At 41.4% G+C, this 23,348-nt stretch overlaps 2 protein-coding genes across 6 annotated transcripts in view; both read left to right on the top strand.

The window, feature by feature from the left end:
* The first annotated feature begins 712 nt into the window (after positions 1-712).
* On the top strand, positions 713-20,507 carry FBXO30 (F-box protein 30). 4 transcript variants are annotated; one of them, XM_081905157.1, is made up of 8 exons: positions 713-914; positions 9,808-9,848; positions 10,122-10,221; positions 11,287-11,318; positions 11,793-11,931; positions 12,389-12,493; positions 12,857-14,921; positions 17,653-20,507. In XM_081905157.1, the coding sequence occupies exons 6-8, from the start codon at positions 12,429-12,431 to the stop codon at positions 17,854-17,856; spliced, it is 2,334 nt and encodes a 777-aa protein (XP_081761283.1). In that variant the 5' UTR covers positions 713-914; positions 9,808-9,848; positions 10,122-10,221; positions 11,287-11,318; positions 11,793-11,931; positions 12,389-12,428; the 3' UTR covers positions 17,857-20,507. The 4 variants fall into 4 exon arrangements, with proteins under 4 accessions (XP_081761283.1, XP_081761284.1, XP_081761282.1 ...); XM_081905158.1 differs by lacking the exon at positions 11,793-11,931 and having other exon boundaries at positions 10,122-10,249; positions 11,289-11,318; XM_081905156.1 differs by lacking the exon at positions 11,793-11,931.
* A 151-nt stretch (positions 20,508-20,658) lies between these two features.
* Positions 20,659-23,348, top strand: part of EPM2A (EPM2A glucan phosphatase, laforin) — a 31,919-nt gene continuing 29,229 nt past the window's right edge. The window contains exon 1 of one of the 2 annotated variants that reach the window (XM_081905227.1): positions 20,659-22,487. In XM_081905227.1, coding sequence (XP_081761353.1) covers positions 22,223-22,487 — 265 coding nt within the window. In that variant the 5' untranslated portion in view covers positions 20,659-22,222. Of the gene's footprint in view, positions 22,488-22,719; positions 22,744-23,348 lie in introns of those variants that run through there. The other variant, XM_081905228.1, reaches the window with a different exon arrangement.

Genomic DNA, 23,348 nt, shown 5'->3' on the forward strand with positions numbered 1-23,348 from the left:
GAGGACAATGAAGAGGTACCATGGAAATGGTCTTTTATTCTTATATTTTTACTATGTGGCAAGATAGGTAGATCTGTCAAACTCTTGAAATAATAATAATGAAACTTGAAGCAGGGCAGACCTTCCCCCTTGCCTGCAGGTACCACCATGCCACGGCCTTATCTGGCAGAGGAAAGGACTTTTCCTTCCGCACAGCATCGCTATATATCCCACTGCATCTGCATGCAGTGGAAATAATGCCTTTCAGAACAAATAGTCCGGTTCCCCGGTCCCTTCCCTCATCATATATGAAGCAGAGCATCTGGAACCGGAGAGCAGCAGTGGCTTCTTCAGAAGCAAATTCCAGAGTACGGCTGCAACAGCCTTAATTCCGTAAGTAATAAGGAAGATGATGATGATGATAACAAAATAAAACTATTCCCGCAATAGTTGCTTGCACTCCTCCGGGACCAGCATAATTCCCAGAGATAATGGCCGCGAATAAAATGCAAGGCGCCCTTGTATTTTACAATAAGGGAGAGCGACGCGGAGGTGTCGCCGGACTCCGGGACAGCCTCGCTCACGCTCCCCCGGTGAGAAGCTCGCTTCCCTTTCGCTGCGTCACCGGCGCTGCCGGCCGCAAGGACTCCCGTTGCTCCTCCTCCTCCTCCTCCTCCTCCCTCCTTTACGACACCCGCTCCCCCCACCGCCACCGTGCAGCCGGGGAAGAGAGCGCGCGCGAGCGAGCAAGCGGCGTAGCCGGAAAGCGCCGCTGCGAGCCTGCTCCGGCAAGTCCTCCGCCCCACCCCTCACCGGAACCGGATCGAATCTTCAGGGCGTCCGGGGGAGCGGCAGCCTCTCTCGACTGCTCCTCTCTCTGCCTCCCTCCACGTTCGAGCTGCTTTACGCGCAGGAGGCGGGAGAGCGACCGAGCGGTGAGTCTTGTGTGTGTGTGTGTGTGTGTGAGAGAGAGAGAGAGAGAGAGAGAGAGAGAACACGGACACGGGACGCGTCTTGAGGGCTTTTCTCTCTGTCTGTCTGTGCTGCCCTCGGTGGGCTCGAACTACGGCTGCTGCTGCTGCTGCTCCCTGCCGGCCGACAAGTAAACAAATGGCGGCTGGCAGGGAGGTGGGTCGGTGCGTGGTGTGGAGCTGCGGGGTCCCCTTCTGCCTTCTCGAGCAGGACGGGCCCGGCCTGGTCTGGGGCGGTCAGCCCACCTTCTCGCAGGGCTGTGAAGCGGGATGGGAGTGATGGTGGTCGTCGGGGGCCGGAGGGGGGTGGCAATGCCTGGCTGACAGCTGGCGCGGTCCTTTCTGAGGAGGCCCCGGGAGGTGCTTTCCTTGGGGCAGTGGCGCTGCTGCTTTTGGCCTCCCCCCCCCCCGTTGTGTTTAAAGACGGGTCTCAAAGGAGGGTAGGGGTGGGTGCCAGGGAGGGAGGGCGAAGATACGCCTGTGGCGCTGGCTCCTTCCCTTCTCTTCGCTGCCCGCCCCTCCTCTTCTCTCTTTCCCCTTCGGTGTAGATGGAAACAATGGACAGAGGGGAATGGACCGCCTCCTCCTTGAGCCGATTACTTAGCATGGCTACGGCAGTAATATGCGGAGCTGCTCAACCACACACACACAACACACAGACGCCCAGCTCCCAGTGGTCAGAAAAGCCCTATTGTGAGTTGGGGTGTGTTGGTGCGGCTGCTGCAGGCATCGTCCCCGCCTCAAATTAGTACAGAGAAGCGTGCTCGATTCAACGGCGGGGATTTCCCTGGGTTCCTATATGGGTGTGTGTTAAAAATAAATGGTTAAATGCAAGGGCAGTTCTGCCCTAGATGACTTGGCTCCATTGAGGGTTGTCCTGTGGTTAAGTCTGAGCCTTAAAAGGAGACAGCATCGTTCCCTATGTTAAACTTGTGGGAGGGAAGGAGTATGGCTCTGCCTGTCACTTGTTATAAGGAGGAATAGAACACAATGGAAAGCGGTATTGATTCTTGGAATAGCTTCTTCTTGAAACATTTCCCCCTACATATCTAATATGGAAGAGTCTGTAATAATCAATCGCCTATTGAAAATGAATGGATGGGTATAATGTTTTGTAAATGTTTGTAAGCTGAAAGCAGAATGCAGTAAAAGCTACAGTTTGGGAAAGGAGACATTGTAGTAGTTTTGAAATAATAGAACCTTGTCAGATTTTTGAAAAGACATCAAACAGTGACCGTAGGGACTATTGTTCAGAGAGGAATATGAACACTGCTTTAGTTCTCTGAAAAAATTTCCCTATCACATTTTGTTGGCATCTACTGTAACAGTATAGTTTTTAGTTTTTGTGCTACATAGTAAAAAATAATAATTGATAGTGAAAGAATATACAGTAGCTGGGACTTGAGTTATGCCAAAGTATATGGCTTAAGCCTGAATTTTAAAAAAGGGGTGGGGGATAATCCTGTTCAATAAAACATTATCAAATATGAAACTATTTAATCAACATGGTTTGTATATGTATCTGATAATGCTTATTTTTTTCTGAAATAAGTTGTTACAATTGTGAGCAGCTCTTTGAAAATGTCATTCAGTATTTGAGGTTAGGCACTGAACTTCTGTATTCACAAACTTTAACCCTTTCCTTCACCTCCCTACATTCTTTATTTTAGGTGCAATCAAGGGGTGCAGATGTGGTGACTGGGTGGATAACGTAATATGTATGTGCTTAAGCAAGCTTTGAGGCAGAGACATTAAAGTAGTATGTAAAAATGGTTTAAATAAACCTGGCAAATAAACCATTTTTACATACTACTTTAATGTCTCTTAAAGATGTCCTGCAGTACTTCCAGAGTTTTCAGAAATTACATAGCTTTGAAAACCATATGGAGAAACTATTGCCCAGCTGTAGTACATTAAGCCATTAGATCTGTGAAGTTGTTTCTGAAAACACTTCAATCCCAACCACATTTTTCAAGATTAAGCCCATTTGATTTTAAAGGAATTTACTATATTAAATAGCAACTCATGGGCAGTAACACCTTGGGGTGGGGGTTCTCTCCACATTATGTCATACATCAGATTATATTCCCTATCTAGAAACTGTGACACACACCTACAGGCTATAGACATGCTGCTCTATGCAACAAGCTTTGTGTTGAGCAGAGTTTGGGTGCTGACAGCTCTTGCTGAGATGGCTATTGGTGTCTGGAATCTGTTTCCATCAGACCTAACCACATTGACCATCTGTTCAAAGCTGCATGTGTTTCTCCAATCCAGCAAGTAGCAGCAAACTTTACAGCTATTGAAGCTGGATGCAGATTTTTCTCTGTGTATCATCTTTTCTCTGTGTGTCGTCTGTGCCCTAGGCCCCAATATAGAACGCTTTCTGTAGGTACAGATGTTAGAACAGGGCATATCAGCAAAAACAAGCCAGCATATTTAGTAAACCAGTATCTTGTTTTTAAATTAAATCCAAAGTCTGAAAGTATCCATTGGGCTACAGATATTTAAAATAAAAACAAATAGGTACAAAACACACTCGGTGTCCAGAACCATAATGAAGGAATGTAGGCAGTATCTACATAATTGTGAAATATTGAAAACACATTGCCAGGTGTTTTAGCTACTAGCATTTTGAGAGAACTGACCACTTTTATAATATTTTAATCTAAATTTCATAAGCACCCTTAATTTCTATCAAGTGAAAACTGACAATACTATTAGCATAAGCTGTAAATGTGTGGTACAGTGTAGAATATATAGATATACCTGAAGGAGCGTCTCCATCCCCATCGTTCTGCCCAGACACTCAGGTCCAGCACTGAGGGCCTTCTGCAGTTCCTTCACTGTGAGAAGCAAAGTTACAGCGAACCAGACAGAGGGCCTTCTTGGTAGTGGCGCCTGATCTGTGGAACGCCCTCTCATCAGATGTCAAAGAAATAAACAACTATCTGACTTTTAGAAAACATCTGAAGGCAGCCCTGTTTAGGGAAGCTTTTAATATTTGATGAATTATTGTATTTTAATATTTTGTTGGAAGCTGCCCAGAGTGGCTGGGGAAACAGCCAGATGGACAGGATATAAATAAATTATTATTATTATTATTAAGCTTAAAAATAAGGCATTAGTAAATGGGTAGCTATGCACCACAAGATACATGAAATAGCCTTTACTACAGGGTTGGGGAACATTTTGGGGGGTTGAGAGCTTCAGTGGGTGTTTAGAGACGTATTGGAGTTGCATTTGGGCAGGAGCACAGGCAAAACCAAAAGGAAGTCGGATCTGAACATCCAGTTAAATAAATTGTTTCAGAAACCCCTACCCTTGAATATTAAAACTAAGATTAGAGAATTAATGTTAACACAGGCATAAGTCTGATAGTGCTCCCTGACATTCTTATTTTGATATTTGCTTTCTTTTGTTTGTAACTATATCCACACCTTCCTTAATGGTTTTATTACTGCCATTTGCCAATTCCCTTTGATTGTATTTTTATTCCTTTTATTTGGCATGTCACACTGCCATGTTTGTGTCCATTCATTCCCTCCCCACATTTTTAAATTACTTTTGTTTTCTTGAGCTGTTTCCTTTCATTAATTGTGAGGTGGGAAGGGGTTTATTTCCCCCCTCTCCTTTGCAAAACAGACATGTCACTGGTGCTCTTAATTCAAGAGCAGCAGCAGGCAACCATAAAGAACACAAGACAAACTGCACAGTAGACTTTCAACCAGATGTGCTTATGGTCAGAAGGAAAGACAATAGCAAGGGGCTATAGGACCAGCACTGAGTTTGGTGCTGCAGTGCAGAAGACAAAAATAAAGTTATGGGTAACAGAAAAGGCAAAAATGAGGTTATAATGCACTGGTGGGGTAAATTTAGCAGTGGAGGTAGAGGGCAACCAATTGAATGCAGATTTCTTTCCTATGTATAGTTACAACTATCCTGGGTTTTATTTTGTACATTTATTTGGTGGTCCAGGCTCAATCTTGCAAACTCTGGATCTTTCTAAAAATGCTATTTTGAGAAAAATGAACCTCTTTTCTAAATTTATGTTAATTTCTAGAGGTAATGTTTGACAAATCGTGTATAAAATACTATGTCCTCAGTGTTGCGTATAAAATAATACGTGCTCAGTGTCTCAGATTCCAAGCTCTATAAGTGGCTTCTTTAAGGCAAGTGCAACTACAGAAATTAACAATTGACAGACCGTAGTGTAATGTGTGTGGTAGATTTCTCACCCCAATCCTAAAGCTGAATGCTTCTTTTAAAGATCACCTTTGTATAAACACAGTACTGTGCAAAGCTATAATCCTTAAATGCAAATAGAGACGAAACGTCAATTTAGTTGTAGCATTTAACAGAGAAGGTAAAGTTTAATCTATAGGTCAGGTATTTTCAGTGTTGATGTATTAGAATAATGGCATGGATCATTGACAATTTGTACTAATTACAGAAGTGACTATTCTTAAGAGTCCAGAGTTCCACAGAAACCTGGCCAGATCCTAAGGAAGACCTCTTTCCCAATAGAGTGAACTGGATGATAGTCTTGGACACTTGCAGTCTGTGCTGCTCTGATGTTTGCCTCATCTTGCTTCATGCTTCATCATGACTCCTGTGTTCCAGTTCCTGTTCAGAGATGCTTATAATTATGGCACATGACTAGTAAAATCTAGGCCATGTGGTGTAATTGGGAGAGGAGAAGGCAGATTTTTTTTGGAGCAAACTGCAAAGCCTATGGTGCCTGAAACCAAATGAGGGATTGGGTATTTGGCTGGAGAGCAAAGGGCCCTCAGGCTACAATCATAACATTCTATGGATGCAGTTTAAAAACCTGGAACTTACACACAGCTATTCTTGACTTCATGGACTTTTTTACATTTAAGTGATCAATTGTTTTCCCCCAACTCTAGAACAATTATTGGACTCTTAAAGAGAACCCTCTCCCTTAAATGTTTCATATGCTACTTCTGCACAGCCTGCTGCATGTGAGGAGAAATGTGCAGAAATGTGTTACACATTAAATTTGACTCTTTGCTTTTGTTCCTATGCTAATTTAACCAGGTAGTGCTTCTGTGTCTGATCTATCTAAGTTCTTTACCAAGTACTTAGGAAAATAAAGCATGTGATAATGAAAGCGGATCTGTCAGAAAGATACTTCTTATCTTTTAAAAAAAGATATTTTAAAAACATATTTTAAAAACAATTATGTTTACTGAGACATTAAGAAAAACAGTTATTCTGAACTGCCATCTCAGAGCTAAACATTTGTAAGGAAATGATTGTAATCTAGTAATAAACTTAAAATTCTAATTGAAAATAGTGAAATAAACAGAATCCTATGTCACCTAAAAAGCAAAGACAGAAAAATTAAATTAGATATTTTATCCCATGCTTTGCTTGACTTGTGTGTAGTATATGTATGTGCAATAATAAGGAATTTATTAAACATTGATTGAATGTGCTAAATATTGTAAAATAATTGAAAGTCTATTGCAGAAATATTTCCATTGTACATGAATTTATAGACTAAGTTAACAGTAACAAACAATATGCTATGATTTTCTTCCTGCCGCTTTATTGGCCAGATACTGAAATTAATTACAGTTTCTGGAGGCAAGATAGAGGGTTTGTAGTATCAGCTGTACCAATAGTCTTAAGGTATGTAAATTTAGAAGGCCAGCCATTCTAAAAAGATATTTGAAATGGGAAAGCAGAGCTCACATTGGGATAGGGGATTGAGATGTTCACAGCAGTGATCCCAGCTCAGACTTTAAAACTGAACATTAGGAAAAGGAAAGGAAGAGGATGATGAAAGGTGCTCATGTGGAGCTCTCAGTGTGATGTAATTTTGATTTGATTTCTGAAAATGGACAGAAATAATTTAGAACTTTTATGCAATTTTTTGAGCAATTGATTTTACAAACTAATCTGAAATACTGCTTACTGTTAAGAGGCTTCAGCAAATTACCGTAGTTTTGCAATCCTGAATTTACACCTGTTTGTGAACTATGATTTGTGAGGGGCTGCTAAACTCATATCAGACCATACTTTGAACTGATGCAGGTTTCCACAGTACAGCTTGGGCTCACTGTGATTTGCTGTTACATCTGAATTCAGAACCACACTTCCATGGTTCTGTCTCAAGAGGATTACCAGTACTTCCTCATGGAGGTGGGAGTAAATTTATGAACTTGTGAAGTTGAGTTCTAAGCAGATGAAAAACACAAGAAGAGAAGCAGCTCTAAAGCACAGCTTACTTGTTCTGAAAGTGCAAACCATGGTGTAGGGTAGGTTCTGAGTTGCACCTAACACAAACCAGAATGTTTGATGTCTCAGTTAACCAATTAGTAAGAGATTACCATATCACTGACTTTTAAACATTTATCTTAGTGTACTTTATTAAATGTATGAAACTGTTGAAAAATACACACTGACATGTTGTTAAAAGTCCAGTGTTCAAAGTTTAAAGTGTAGCTATAGTAACTGGATACACAAGAAGCAGAGAAGGAGTTGAATTACACTTTGAATACCAAGAGCTTTCTATTTCAAGTCATTATTATGCTCTTAGTTGTTCATACAAACATTGGTCATCGGGTTGTTTGCTACAGCTGGAATTTTAGTTTTGGCAGCAGATGTTCCAAACACACTTTGAGAGCTCTAGTCAGCTGATTGTAGTATGTACAATAACATCAGGTGATCTGTACCTTCTGAGAGCAGTGTACATCTCACCAGAACTGTGTGTATTTTTAGGTTTCTTGGTTGGTAACAGGCAAGCACGCATACTTCAACATCTCAGATGAACTGAACCCAGTTGCTGACATTGCCTAATCAGAAATGAGCAGCTGTTCTGCCTAGGTTTGTTCATTAGTAAGAGACCAGTATATCAGAAGCTGTTATCTTACCGTACTGATTGGTCAATAAGACTGCGTTTTGGTGAGAAAGTGTCTAGGTGCAGGTTGAAATATGTTTCCCATGTTTGTTTCACCAGAATTGCAGTTCAACTACCTTGCTCTTCCAAGTGAATGTAGTGTAGTCAGTTCGATGAAAAATAATACTTTGAATTGTCAGAATTTTAAAAGGTACGGTGTTGGCACTTGCAGGTTTTGCAGGCTCTTTCTCTAAGATACCAGTGCTGGCAACCAGCAAAAAGGGATTGGGAGGGGAATTCTTGGAAAATAATGCACAGGCATTGTGTGCATGCTTGCTTTAAAAAGAACTGAAAACCTTGTAACACTTCGACCACAGCATCAAATAAAACAATCCAAAATAAAACATCACTGGAGTATACAAATATAAAGTATACATTCAAAGGAACATAATTAACAGGAAACTAAAATATTCTATTAAACATTCAAAAAGAAAACATTACTAAAGGAATTCAAATATAAAATGCACATTTAAAACAGCACAAATAGCAAAAGAATAAAATATTATCATAAGCCTAGAAGATATCTGCTGCTGTTGCTGCCAATCCTGGTTCATGGTGAGCAGCGACTGGAAGCTGAGGCTTGATGACCTAGGTCTGCACTAAGAGGTAGCCAAGATGGTCTCTGGCCTCTTAAGCAGCCTCAGCTTTCGCAGCTAGAGTCCATCAGGGCCCCACCCTCTCAAGCCAGGTGGAAAAAGGCACAGAACATGTCTTGCAGGACTCTTACCCAAAAGTCCTGCAATTCTCTGCTCCTGAACCAGCATACAAAATCATTTTTATTGGTAGAACGGAGCTAAGGGCATTGGTTAACTTTTTCCCTGTCCATCACCACATAAATTTCTCTATCAGTATGTTGTTTCCTTTCCTTCTTGTTCCAGTGTGCTTTCTTTGTTTTCTTACTTCTTGATCACTTCTGTTTCTCTCTCCATATAACCCTTCCTGTCTCACTATTAATGCAGTGACCTGTAACAGCTTCTTCTTGCTATTCTTTGAAAGTACTTTCTGACTTCTAGGAATTGGAATAATATTTGTCCAACCCTGTAAATTATTTTAAATGCACGATTTTCAGAGGTGGAGCTTTAAAAACAAATTGTTAATTATGCACATAATTCATTTTGAGATGCCTGTTGATAAATAATAAAATATTGGTATAAAAAAGAAAATTCTACAGGTCACAGTTTATGGACAGAGTTCAAATATGATGTTTGAGTAGCATTTATGGGATTTACTGTCACATGCACTGAACTGAAACACGAGATCATCACATCTGACTGTGGAAACTGGTTTAGTACCTGGATTACCAGGAATTAAAATATTACAACCATGAAAAGAACGGCATGGTACTGCATTGTGAAATACCAACAAAGCACCGCATTCTATTATCAGTAGTCTGGTGTTCTATAAATTTAACTTACCTGGCTGCTAAGTATATTTACTTTCACACATATTTCTTTATTTGAATAGAACTTACTTCCATGGAAATGTGCTTTGAATTGCAATATTGAAAATCATAACAACAGTTTATATGCCCATAGTGACTTATTTGTTAAGGGAGTAGTGGAGTTTAGAACAGAAAAGTGTGTGTGTGTGTGTGTGTGTGTGTGTGTGTGTACATGCTTATTCCATTCTCTGCTTACTGCTTCTGAAGCAGCTTCACAAAACACAGCTAAGGTGCATTGGTATATAGCAGGCTGTTTCCACAGTTGATTGCAATGTCCACACATGGACAACATCTACATCTCTGCTAGTCTATCAAAAAACTTGCCTTGTGAAAGAATGTTAATAATTTTTAAAGTTTTCATTGGTGTTAAGAACATTTTGTTTGTTTGTGTGTGTGTGTATGTATATTTTCTAATCAAGTCAGTATACTATAATTCAAAGGTTGATATTATTTTAAAAAATTAACTTACTGAAAATGATTTGTTACAGGGAAAAATCAACCTGAACACCATTCCAGCAATAACAAACTGGTAAGTAAGCTCTTATAACAAGGGGGCTGGAGGGCGGGGGGTGGGGAGAAAACACAAGAAAATACATTGAATGGGAAAACTAATGGTGGGGAAACTTCATCAGATATGCTGCTATCATAATTGGATGCTTTCAACCATAAGAGTTTATCAAATTTTGTAGTTCTTGCAATAGATGTAATTAGCAGTGTAAGTCACTGAATTTTCTCACCTCATAAAGGGGGAAAAGGATATGGTAACTCATAGTTTCTGATATCTTATTCTGTTTCTTCCTAGTTTTCTTAGCTGTGGGATTATCCTCATCTGCATATTATAGGAATGGAGTCTACACAGAAAAGTCTCATTGCTCTGTTGCCCCTTGGAAGGTCTTGATTTGGTGAGTCAGTTTTCCTGATCGTAGGGATGTTTCAAAACCAGTACTGAACCACTTCTTGAGCAAGAGAAGATAGAGCTGAAGCTTGAAAAATGACGTCTTGCTATTTTAGATGCATTTATAAGTAGCAGAATTTGCTCTAAGGCCTGGTGTATTTGAATGGCTTGTGAGCTGAGGAGTTCTTGCATTTGTTGCAAGTTCACTAGGTGGCTTTAGCCAAGTTGATTTTTATTTATTTAAAGCATTTTTATCCCACTCTTCTGCCAAAAGGGCTCCCAGAGTGGCTTAGAACTAGAAAACAACCTTACCCACAGACCTACAATCCAAAACAGGGATGAGGAGCTTTTCAGCCCAAGGACTACATTCTCCTCTGTGTGAACCTCATGCCAGTGGTGGGCAGGGCCAGAGACAAATACAAGCAGGGCAATGAATGTAAATTTTACCTTTGTACCAGTAGGTTAGTTTCTACACACTTGCACACCCCTCCCTTTCTTATCTAGGACCAGGTAGAGAGGCCTGAGGTTCCCTGTCCTTGATCTAAAAATACATGGCATAGAAGGCAAAGAGATTGAGAGGGAAGAGGAATAAAAAAAAGAAGGAAAATTCCACTAATTCTTAAGTTCCTGAATCCCTTTGGGGTGGAGCTGCGTTGAATAATTGGTACCCACCTTGGATTATCTGAAATACAGCTTTTTAAAAGTTAAGCTGAATTTTGTGCATATATTGTCACAATTTTCATCTTTGGGCCTGAATCTTTTTCAGTATTGATGAAAAGAAAGCAGTTACCTTATATGGCTCTCGTCTTCGTGTGTGGTGTCTGCATGGTTTTGGAGTAACACCAAGTGTGATTCTTTACTGCATCTTTTAATTTCAGCCTTGAATGACACACGAGTAAAGCAATAATAATATTATTATTAATAATAATAATAATAATAATAATAATAATAATAATAATTCTAGCAAGAGACCAGAATACTGTTAATGCCATATAGGACTCCTCAATGACGCCCTCTTTCTTTGGTATGATGGTATTGTCAAAGTGATGGATGTCAACCTTTTCTATTTCAGAGACTCTCCAAATCTTAGAGGAGCAAGTTCAAGTACGTATTGACAAGATTTGGTTTATTTGAAGAATCCAGTTCTTAAATTTGGTGGTGAAACATTTGGGCTTAAAATACATTTTTGGTTTCTTATGCTTTTAGTTTTTTATTGGCTTATTCAGGGGCCAGTTTTTAATTCAGAGTCAGTGTAGTAAGGCAAATGTTGTATTTGAATGGGAGGTGCATTGAAAACTTTTTCACAGCCATAGCCACATTTCTTGTAAAGTGCTTGTAAAGTGCTTGCAATGTACGTGTGAAGATAAAATTCAATGGTCCTATGTATGAATCTGAACTTAGTTGGGAAAGGATTGATACAATGTGATTAGGCTGTTACCATTTATAACACTCTACTGAAACACATTCAGTAGGCCTTGACCTGGGGTCGTATTGCAGAAGCATCTCCCTTCAAGTTAGTTTTTATGCATTTAAGAGGTGGGTATGGTCTCTAAATTATAGGTTATTTCCCATTATTAGTATTTTCTAGCACACCAAATTCTCCTGCAAAAAAGAGGAAAAAAAGAAAAAAGAGAGAGATCAAGAATTTGGGTTGCATATAGCTCCTGATTACATTGTTTAGCATGTAAAGCACCTTTCCATCAGAGGATCTTAGCAGGTATATATATTCGTGTGTGGTATTAGACAAACGTGAAAGAACTCATTGGTCACTTTATGTTTGTTGGGAAGATACATTCTTAAGCCTAGATCAAACAGTTTTTCTGTAGTGCCTTTTTATAGGTCTTGTGCAGATACACAGGTGTGTGTTGGTGAAGAGCTTTACAGGGTTCCTTCCTCTATAACAAGGTATTAAAGTCCTTGAAAATTCATATTAGCTGATTATTCACTATTTGATCACTAGAGGGAGCTAAAATGCCATTTTGAAATTTAACATAATAAACAAAGGGCTTCCTTGTGTAACTATCAAATAACTTTCGTCTTAGCTTGAAAGCCTTGCTTGCTGCATTTGTATACACCCAGACAATATCCATTTGTATATGCCCAGACAATATCCTATTTTTGCAAATTTGTTTTGATGTTATCTAGGGTTTGATCAAAATCTATCTTGGAAACAGGTGCCACAGGACTTTGCAGCGGTGAAGTGATTTTGCCACCATGTTTACACTGTCAGCGGGGGGAGGACTTCCTACTGTGCCTGCTTTGAGTGTGCCTGAACGCAAGTAAGTTTCAATAATCCAGTGCTTTTAAAAAACACTAAAAAGGACTAGAAATGTCAATGTGGGATGGTAGTAAAATCCCAAACTTATAAATTTTGTGGAACACTGAGTAGAGCTCCTAGGAAATAGTTTCTCTTTTGGAATGAATGAAATGCTTTTGAATATAAAGATTGACTGGCAAAACATGTGAAATTATTATTTTTTTATATGCAGTAGCCAAATCTCCTACATACAACGACATACAATGTGCATACAATGGCACTTGCAGATATTTTATATAACCAGGAGAGTACTTTGCTACAAGTCTGATGCTTGCTTAAAAACAAATATGGACATTTGGTCTGCTTTATCTTCCTCTTTTCCTAGAGCTGAACTTGCCACCGTGGAAGAACATCAACATCTACATTGCGTCAACTGTGTTAGTCGGCGTTGTATGACCAGACCAGAGGCTGGCATTTCCTGTGATTTGATTGGTTGTCCTTTGGTTTGTGGAGCAGTATTTCATTCATGCAAAGCTGCAGAGCATCGCCTTTTATGCCCACTTGAAAGAGTGCCTTGTCTCAACAGTGGCTTTGGCTGTCCATTTACTGTAGCCCGAAACAAAATTGCTGAACATCTAGAAATTTGCCCTGCAAGTGTGGTATGCTGCACTATGGAGTGGAACAGATGGCCTGTCAGTTATGCAGATAGAAAATCTTATGAGAATCTTAGTAAAGATGTTGATGAAGTTGAGCAGTTAGACATGGCTCTTGCCCTTCAGGATCAACGAATGCTCCTTGAATCTCTCAAAGTAGCAACTATGACATCGAAAACAGGTGATGAGGTGGTAACATCCAGAGAACAGACTTCTGTTGCAGGTGCCCCAGATGCTGCACTTTCAAATGGCTTGATGCCTGTAGATGAAGAGTCTTATGGTGCACTTTATCAAGCTACTGTGGAAACGACAAAGAGTTTAGCTACAGCTCTAGATATCCTGAACACTGCAACTAGAGACATAAGCATGTTAAGCTCAAAGCTTGGCATTTCACCACCTAAAACAAGTGAAGATTTTCAGCCAAAAGAGCAAAATTGTAGTAGAATGCATAAAGTAGAACTTGACTGTCTAGATGAAGATAACATGGGAGCAGTTGGTGGTATTCACCTGGATATCTTGAATCAAAATGCGCAGTTGGAACAAAATGGCTCAAGTGACATTTGTTACGACACCATGCAACAGTACAATTTGAATATGGGTCTTGATACCTCTTTATGCAATGGCTTTCATGCAGACAATACAAGCGCAGATACACTGCAAGAGAGTAAAGAACTTGGTATGTGTAATTCTGACCAATCTAATGTAGCAAATGGTGTATGTAATGCTTCTCATGTTGAAACATTGGGTTATTGCAGCCCTATTCCTGTAGCAACACAACTTAAGGAAGAATTACCTCTCCACAGTTTGTCTAACGGCACTGTTAATCATGTATATCTGCCACAGTACTGTAATGAAGAACTGATACAGAAACAAATTGAACAAGACAGACTGAGAAGCATAGATGTATTTTCTTTAATTCCTCATCGTACCTATAATTTCCTTGCAAATCACTACATATCTGCACCAAAGGAAGACAAAGCAGTGGATACATCAGATTTGGAAATAACAGAAGATCCTATGGGTCTTCATGGAATAGATTTAATCACAGCAGCATTACTGTTTTGTCTTGGAGACTCTCCCGGTGGTAGGGGAATATCTGATAGTCGTGTTATTGACGGATACCGTGTTGATTTTGGGACGCAGACGTTTTCTCTCCCTTCTGCAATTCTGGCCACAAATACAATGGTAGGGGAAATTGCTTCAGCCTCTGCATGCGATCATGCAAATCCACAGCTCTCAAATCCAAGCCCTTTCCAGACTCTTGGGCTAGACTTGGTGCTAGAATGTGTGGCTAGATACCAAACAAAGCGGTCAATGTTTACATTTGTTTGTGGACAGTTGTTTAGACGAAATGAATTTCCTTCGCATTTTAAGAATGTACATGGTGACATTCATGCTGGCCTCAACGGCTGGATGGAGCAGAGGTGTCCTCTGGCATATTATGGATGTACATATTCTCAACGCAGATTCTGTCCTTCAACGCAAGGGGCAAAGATTATTCATGATCGGCACCTTCGGTCATTTGGGGTTCAGCCATGTATATCTACTGTGCTGACGGAGCCTGATAAGAGATGCTGTTTAGGACTGCGCAGTGACCACCTGAGTAATCTTCCTTTTGAAGTTCTACAACACATTGCAGGTTTTCTAGATGGTTTTAGTTTATGTCAGCTTTCACGAGTGTCGCGATTAATGAGGGATGTGTGCGGAAGTTTATTGCAGGCACGAGGAATGGTCATACTGCTGTGGGAAAAGAAGACATATCCAGATGGAAGTTCTTCGTGGCAAATAAAAGAAAAGGTTTGTATGCATAACTATACATGGAATTGCCTTTACCTCTGTTTTAGAATTAGTATGTTCTTTTGTCTATGGGTGGGTCCTCGTCACTGCTAATAAAGATAAAAGAGGAACTAAAAGTAAGAATTGTGCTTTTTGAACAGGAAGCCTCTAGTGCCCCATAAACCCCTGGACTATGATCTGCCTAGTTCCCCAGCACTAGACAAACCAGTTGTGACCAGGTTAATAATTCAGGAGTATGAAAGCAAAGCAACAAAAATGTTTGCTGCGAGAAAGGCAAAAGACCCTGGAAGCAAATGGCCCCTTGGGAACACAGGTCAGATTCCTCCCTAGCCTTGTCAACCAGTGGCTAGTGAACACCTATAGCAAATAGAGTGGGCAGCAAAGTAATGAGAGCAAGCAAAGAAAATATTAGCCTGTGTGGTGTGCTAATTGATCAGAGGTAAGACCAAAGCTGATGTGTGGCCAAGGCATTGAGACTTATGCTGGATGAGCCAAGTGGCACTGGACAGTGTGGGACCCTGGCTGAAGCAGGAGTTGAGGCAGCTAATCATTAGGATCCAGTGTGGTTAAAATTGCCATAGAAGTTCATGTGTTTGTGGCAGGAGGAAGGATGCCTACTGATAACTATTATTTGAGTCTTTCATTTTGACTTACTTTGGCCATAGCTTCTTATTGCTAAGAAAGAAGGATGCAGATGAAAAGTTTTCTGGTTGCCCAACAATTAGACTTTAGTTGATAACAACTCACAGGCTTAATTGCCAGTAAGAACATTTCCCTCCTCCCCACACTCTTCACTTTTGGCGATAAGTGGCTAGTGTTACATCTACAGGTGAAACTCGAAAAATTAGAATATCGTGGAAAAGTTCATTTATTTCAGTAATTCAACTTAAAAGGTGAAACTAATATATGAGATAGACTCATGGCATGGAGAGCGAGATATGGCAAGCCTTTGTTTGTTATAATTGTGATGATTATGGCGTACAGCTGATGAAAACCCCAAATTAACAATCGCAGAAAATTAGACTGTTGTGAAAAGCTGCAGTAGCTTTTTAATCCATAGCACCTGCATTGGGTTCCTGAGCCTTTAAATGGTCTCTCAAGTCTGGTTCAGTAGGAAGCACAATCATGGGGAAGGCTGCTGACCTGACAGTTGTGCAGAAAGCCATCGAGACCCTTCATAAGGAGGGAAAGCCTCAATAGGTAATTGCAGAAGAAGTTGGGTGTTCCCGAAGTGCTGTATCGAAGCACATTAATGGAAAATTATGCAAAAGGGAAAAGTGTGGAGGAAAAAGGTGCACAAGCAGCAGGGATGACTGCAGCCTGGAGATGATTGTCAGGAAAAGACCATTCAAACGTGTTAGGGACTTTCACAAGGAGTGGACTGAGGCTGGAGTTAGTGCATCAAGAGCCACCACACACAGATGGATCCTGGAGATGGGCTTCAAATGTTGTATTCCTCTTGTCAAGCCGCTCCTGAACAAGAAATAATGTCAGAAGTGTCTTGCCTAGGCTAAAGAAAAAAAGAACTGGTCTGTTGCTCAGCGGTCCCAAGTCCTCTTTTCTGATGAGAGCAACTTTTGTATCTCATTTGGAAACTAAGGACCCAGGATCTGGAGGAAGAATGGGGAGGCACACAATGCCAGATGCTTGAAGTCCAGTGTGATATTTCCAGTCTGTGTTGATTTGGGGAGCCATGTCATCAGAAGGTATTGGTCCATTGTGCTTCATTAAGTCCAGGGTCAATGCAGCCGTCTACCAGGTTTTGGAGCACTTCATGCTTCCTTCCTCTGATGAGCTTTATGGGGATGCTGACCTCATTTTCCAGCAAGACTTGGCACCTGCCCACACTGCCAAAAGTACCTGGTTCAATGCCCATGGGATTACTGTACTTGATTGGCCAGCAAACTTGCCTGACCTGAACCCCATAGAGAATCTGGGGCATTGCCAAGAGAAAGATGAGAGACATGAGACCAAGCAATGCAGAAGAGCTGAAGGCTGCTATTGAAGCATCGTGGTCTTCCATAACACCTCAGCAGTGCCACAGGCTGATAGCATCCATGCCATGCCGCATCGAGGCAGTAATTGATGCAAAAGGGACCCAAACCAAGTACTGAGTACATATGCATGCTTCTACTTCTCAGAGGTCCAATATTGCTCTATTTGCAATCCTTGTTTTGCTGAATTAATATTCTAATTTTCTGAGATTGTTAATTTGGGGTTTTCATCAGCTGTACACCATAATCATCATAATTATAACAAATAAAGGCTTGACATATCTCGCTCTGCATGTCATGAGTCTATCTCATATATTAGTTTCACCTTTTAAGTTGAATTACTGCAATAAATGAACTTTTCCATGATACTCTAATTTTTCGAGTTTCACCTGTACACCAACACCTGATAATCAAACCCTCATCTGAATATATTTTCAAACTATGGTTTGGCAGTAACTGGTTAGCAAAAAAATCAATTGCAGTTGCAATGTTGGCCAGTTACCTCCCATACCAAAAAGGAGGATGAGGAGCTGGGTGAACAGTCTTGATAATCAAACTGTAGCTTCTTGATCAGACCACTGTATTGTCTTATGAACTTAGGGTTTGGTGTTTACCACTGTACTGCCATGTACTTAGTAGTTGGGAAACACTGCTTCCAAACACTGTTATAAATGCAGTCTTTGAACCCTGAAAAAGCAGAACTAAATGCACTTTGATAAGAAAAATTTATTTTCTAGGTGTGGCGATTCAGCACAGCTTTTTGTACTGTAAACGAATGGAAATTTGCTGACATTGTAAGCATGGCTGACCACTTGAAGAAATGCAGTTATAATGCTGTAGAGAGACGGGAGGAAGCTGTACCACTACCATGTATGTGTGTCACACGAGAACTTACAAAAGAAGGACGGTCATTGCGCTCTGTCTTGAAACCTGTACTTTAAACACGAAGAATTTACTCCAATTGCACATACACTCAAGCACCTGATGTAACCTCTGTGTAATACTTTGTGACACTTTATTAATTTACTAAATACAATTTCTAGGTAAATCTACTCTGTCATTATGTACATAAATTTTTGAAGTGGCATTTATTTTTTATAATACTGTCTGCTTAGAATTAATGAAAGTTGCCTTAATGTTTGAAACAATGGAACTTGCTGGACAGGGTAGTTTATATAAAACTCCTATCTGTAAACTTTTCATTAACGATTTCTCTGTCTTACGGTTCTGTTTCTTTTTATTCACTTCTAGAGGTATGCACATTCAGACCGGAACAATTGTATAAACAGGAATCTGACCAAACAGCATATATTTGGTCTCTTTGCAAATAAGGATACAAGTGAGAAGCTGAATGCTACATAGCATTTAGCAGTGCATATTTTGAACAATCTTTTCCATTTTTGAAAGATTGCTGTGCTCATTTAAGCTGACTCAGTGGTATGTGACACTGTTTCTAGTTAAGTTTCTAGTTAAGGAAGAGACTTACATAGGTTGGGTGCTTTTGGTGTTGATGCAAGTAAGTAAGGGGCGCAATCAAAGCTCTTTGAAGTCCGTTAACAAACCCCAGATTTTAATGAAGCAGAATTCCTTTTAATGACACTTTTTCTTGATGGTCAACAAAGGCTGCTGCAACTAAGAGTCTGATGTAGGGCTGGGGAACCTTTAGCCCTCCACATGTTTCTGCCTTCCAGTTCCCATCAGAACTAGCCAGCATGGCCAGAAATCAGGGATGATGGAAATTGCAGTTCAGCCAAAGGTTCCCCAGCTCTGGTGTAATGGAACAAAAGTTAATTTTATTTCAGACTTAAATGTATACCTAGACTAGCATTTTGGATTAATAAATTTTCTCCCATCTTCTGTTGGCAAAGGTGAACTTGATAAAAGGTGAACTTGAACAAAATTCATGTTGCTTGTTGTAAATTAGCTACAAAGGATCCACAATTTTTAATTCATTGATCTAATGAAGGGCTTGTTTTGTGGTATCAGTGTAATACATTTTATTGTTAACATGTCTACAAATGTACTAGTTGCTTCCGGGCTATTTTAATTTGCATAGGACTCTTGATTCTGAGCACACTTTGAAGTTGGTTCCACTGAAATTTGGAATTTGCTTCTAAGCAAATGCTTTTAGGCTAGAGGTGTCATGCCATCTTTATAAGATGAAAACCTGTTCATTGCAAACAGCATAGCATATCTTAAATGCATGTTCATCTTTATCATGACTCCATGGTTTTCCAGTCTTCCATAATGAGGACATTGTGTTGAATGTTTACTGTAATTATAAGAATGCCTTTAACTATACTACCATAACTCTCTTTATACCATACTGCTAGTTTGAGCTTGTGCCATAGACTAAAACCAAGATTGTATTAAAAGGGTGTTCCATTTTGAAAAAAAGATGGTTATAAAAATGGCTACATTTGAAATGTTTATAATGAAATCATTTAAGTACTTGATCCAAGAGTTCATATGTTCAGCATATATGACTCCAATCTGGGAAATAATTGCCTTTTTCATAACAAGTTGCCCCATTTTTTGAAAAACAAACCTCAGCCTCATTCTCTAGTGCCATATATTGATACCATTAAGGAACACGAAAGCTTGCTCTACATGGCTTTTGGTAATGCATGCATCTTGGGATCAGTTAACTTTTCTCACAAAGCTGCCTTTCTCTTTGAAGGGTCTAGAGAATTTTCCTTTAATCCTGCATAATTTTTCTTCAATCAATAGAACACTTCTAATTTTAGTTGTTTTAAAACTTGAGAAGGGGACATTATTATGAACATTCTTTGTAAATTCAAGTATACTGCTCTTACAACCAATAAATCTCTAGTACCCAGGTATAGACATTTTCTTCAAGAATCTGTGGGAACTTGCCATTCTCCAAAACAGAGATGTAAGCCCAGGAACAACCAAGAATGTCCATTCCACAGCTTTTACAAGATGCTCCTGTATACACTAATCTTTAACTATCAAATATCTCACCAGTGTATACTTAAGTATTAACTGTGGTTTTGGGGGGGGGGGGCGTTAAATATAGAGATAGGCAAAAATATGCCCCGGCCTCTTTGAGACAAATATTGTAACATGAGGCCTTTTACACTAGAAGGCTCCCTAGCTCTAAAAGTAATTGTACCTGTGAGGAAAATTGATTCATTTTTCCACATTTAGCTTTTTGAACACTTCATTCTCAATACTGTGCACTTTTACTTTGAAATTTAGATACTGTGGGTATTTTAAAACTTTAATCCAGAGCTATTAAAACATTAATGCTAAATAATTCTGTTTGGTATACTCTTGTGTGTGCAGAAATTCAATGCAAATCTAGGATATCAGTATTTCATACTGCTATGCAGTTTTTAAACAAAACAGTGGCATGTAGTTTTTCAATACTTGACTTTTTCTCCTGTACTGTACCTTGTTATTTTAAATACACAAGTCTGCCCCAGTACTTTGTTCCAGTTGGTTGCCTTTATTTACATTTTCTAGCTATTCCTTTCTCTCACCAACCCCACACTCCTTTGAATGTTTTCAGTTAATGCCATTTTTTGCAATGTCTGTCATAATCTTAATAAAATGTATTTGCCATTTCTCTCTTTAGTGCATGCTTTCCCTTGATCTAGGATGTTGTGTTTTGTGCTAATGATCCTCATGCTATTTGTGTTAGGCCATGGTATGGAGGTGGGGGTAGAGCATTTGCTTTGCAAGCGGAAGGTCCTAGGCTCAATCTCCACAATGGGCTGAGAGTATCCCCTCTGAAATCCAGGAGGGTTGCTGACAGTATAGATAGCGTAGCTGAGACAATACTCAGCTAAATGGACTGATGGCATGACTATATAAGACAACTCCCTAGGTTCCTATTGAACCAAATTGGGTCTGAAATTGAGAGTATATATGTGATTTATTGTTAGTTTTCCAAAGATGCTAAGTACAATTAATGATTTTCTCAGGAAGCAAACCATGAATTTTCTGGAATTCTTCAAAAGATGTACTGAGTAATGAACAATTCAGTTTCCACTGTTGTTCAGTCCCAAGTAGCAATCCAATGGATTTTGGTCTCTTCTCCCCACCCTCCAGGTTATTTTGTAGTGTTTGTCATATCCCAAGTATGAATGTTCAGTATTTCCTAATGAATAACATGCTCACTAATGTATTCAAACAAACTACTTTGGCTACAAGGAGCTGGTAGATATACAGGTGTACAACTGTTGTAAAAGTTTAGTGTTTGCTCCTCTCTCAACCACCTAAAAAACACATTTGGGGCCAGAAAGTTAAATGAATGCTGCACACTGAGACCTCAATGTAGTCTTTTGAGTTGTTTGAACGGGTTCTCGTATACACTGTATGTGGGCTCAGCAACTTGGCCTGGCAGGCAGCTATATGCAGTAGGGGACATGCTATGCCGCCTCTATCCCCATCTAACCCTCTCACCCTCCCTCTTAAGCTGCAGCTGTGGAAAACCAAGCACACCGGACTCAACCCTAATGGGCACAACCCAGGGACCCCTGATCACCACCATGTGTGAACAAGATGGCAGGAATGAGTTGCAACTCCTGGAGCTGTGCAGGGAAGGACACATTTCAGCACTAGAATATTTGCTTAGCACACACTGGCTGGATCCTGGACATCTCCAGGGACCGGCTACTGTCTGCAACCGTGGGGAGATGCTACCAGTAACACTGAGCTTCAATGGACCAGTTGCCTGACACTCAAAAGTGACCAGACCTTCCTTCCTCTCCCTGCGCACAAGCCTACAGGAGAGCGGACAAAGCTGCCCCTCCACTTGCTCGCCGCCTCTTCCTGAGCCCTATAGGAGAGTCAGTGTGATGCAGCGTCGGATCTGGGAGACCAGAGTTCAAATCCCTGCTGGCCCAGGAAGCTCCCTGGATGACATTGCAGCGAGCGCTGCCAGTCAGGCTAAACTACCTGGCAGGGTGGTTGTGGGGAGAGGGAGAACCAATGTCTGCCGCATTGAGGCCCTTGGAGGGAAAGGTGGGGTGGAAGTGAAACAAATACAATGCAAGCCGAGCCTCGCTCCCTTCGAGAAGCGCTGGTTCTTTGCGAGCGTGCAGGGGACCTTAAAATAAAGTTAACAGGCGGCGCGAGAGGCCTTTATAACGGGTTCCCGAAGTGTCACGTGTCCTGCTCCGTCCGCTCTTTCGCCGCCGGCTCGCATTCCCTTTTCGGTAGCGGAGCGCGGACGGGCAGCGCCTCACGGGAGGCCGAAGTGACGTCGCAGTCGCTCGGCGGCGTGAGGGAGCCCAACAACCGCTCTCTCTGCCTGCTCCGCCGCCGCCGGTTCCTGCCATGCTGTTCCGCTTCGGGGTCGTCGTGCCCGCCCGGCTAGCCGAAGGCGGCACGGCGCTGTGCGTCTCGGGTTCCCGGCCCGAGCTGGGCCAGTGGGACCCCAAGCAGGCGCTGGCCATGAAGCCCGCGCGGCCGCTGGCTCCCTTGCCCGCTCAGGAGCCGGTCCTGTGGCTCGCGGAGGCGGCGCTGCGCGAGGACGAGGCCGCGTGCACCTTCTGGTACAAATTCCTCAGGCGGCACGAGACGGGGGACGCTGTCTGGGAAGGTAACGGCCGCCCAGCAAGCCGAGCTCCCTGCCCCCCCCCGCCTCCTTCCTCTCCGCGTTTGTGCGCCCGCACGCATGCGTGTGCCGCGGGGGCGTGGCCATGACGGCCAGTTCTCGCGTCGAGGACGGTGGGCGGTTGTTTTTGCCTTCGTCGTGGGCAGCGCGAGGGACGCGCGCTTATTGCATCAGCACAGCTGTGTCACCGTTATGTAATAAAGAAAAAAACAACGGTCTGCCTTGAGCGGATCTTTTAGGTGTAGGTAGCTCACAAATGTAGAAAGTCTTACCCTCAGTCTGCTGAGATATATTTCTTCGCGTGGATGGTGCTGTGTTGGCTGCAAATGGGGAGACAGATTATTATTATTATTATTATTATTAGGGGTGGAGATAGTTATTAGGTTTACAACCCCCCCTCCTGTTGAGACTGGGAATGCATTGTGAGGTGACTCCGAAGTAAAGTTGTACCTCGGAAGTCAAACGCCTTGTGAGTTGGAACGTTTTACCTCCCAAACACTGCAAACCCGGAAGTGAATGTTCCAGTTTGTGAATGTTCTTTGGAACCCAAATGTCCGACGCGGGTTCCGATTGGCTGCAGGAGTTTCCTGCAGCCAATCAGAAGCCACACCTTGGTTTTTGAACTTTTTGGAAGTCAAACAGACTTCCAGAATGGGTTCCGTTCAACTTCTGAGGTACAACTGTAGTTGCGGTTAGCTTGTGGTGACCACAGGGAATTAACAAGGGTCATGAATGAATACAGGGGCACACAGGTCTGTGGTTGGCCTCTGGCTGTCTAGAGAGACAGTGAAGTCAAACTGCTGCGTTAACAGCACTAAAGTGACTTCTCTGTGAGGCGTTGGTGTG

Source organism: Podarcis melisellensis (genome assembly GCF_964234715.1).
Source record: "Podarcis melisellensis genome assembly, chromosome: 3".
NCBI lineage: Eukaryota > Metazoa > Chordata > Lepidosauria > Squamata > Lacertidae > Podarcis > Podarcis melisellensis.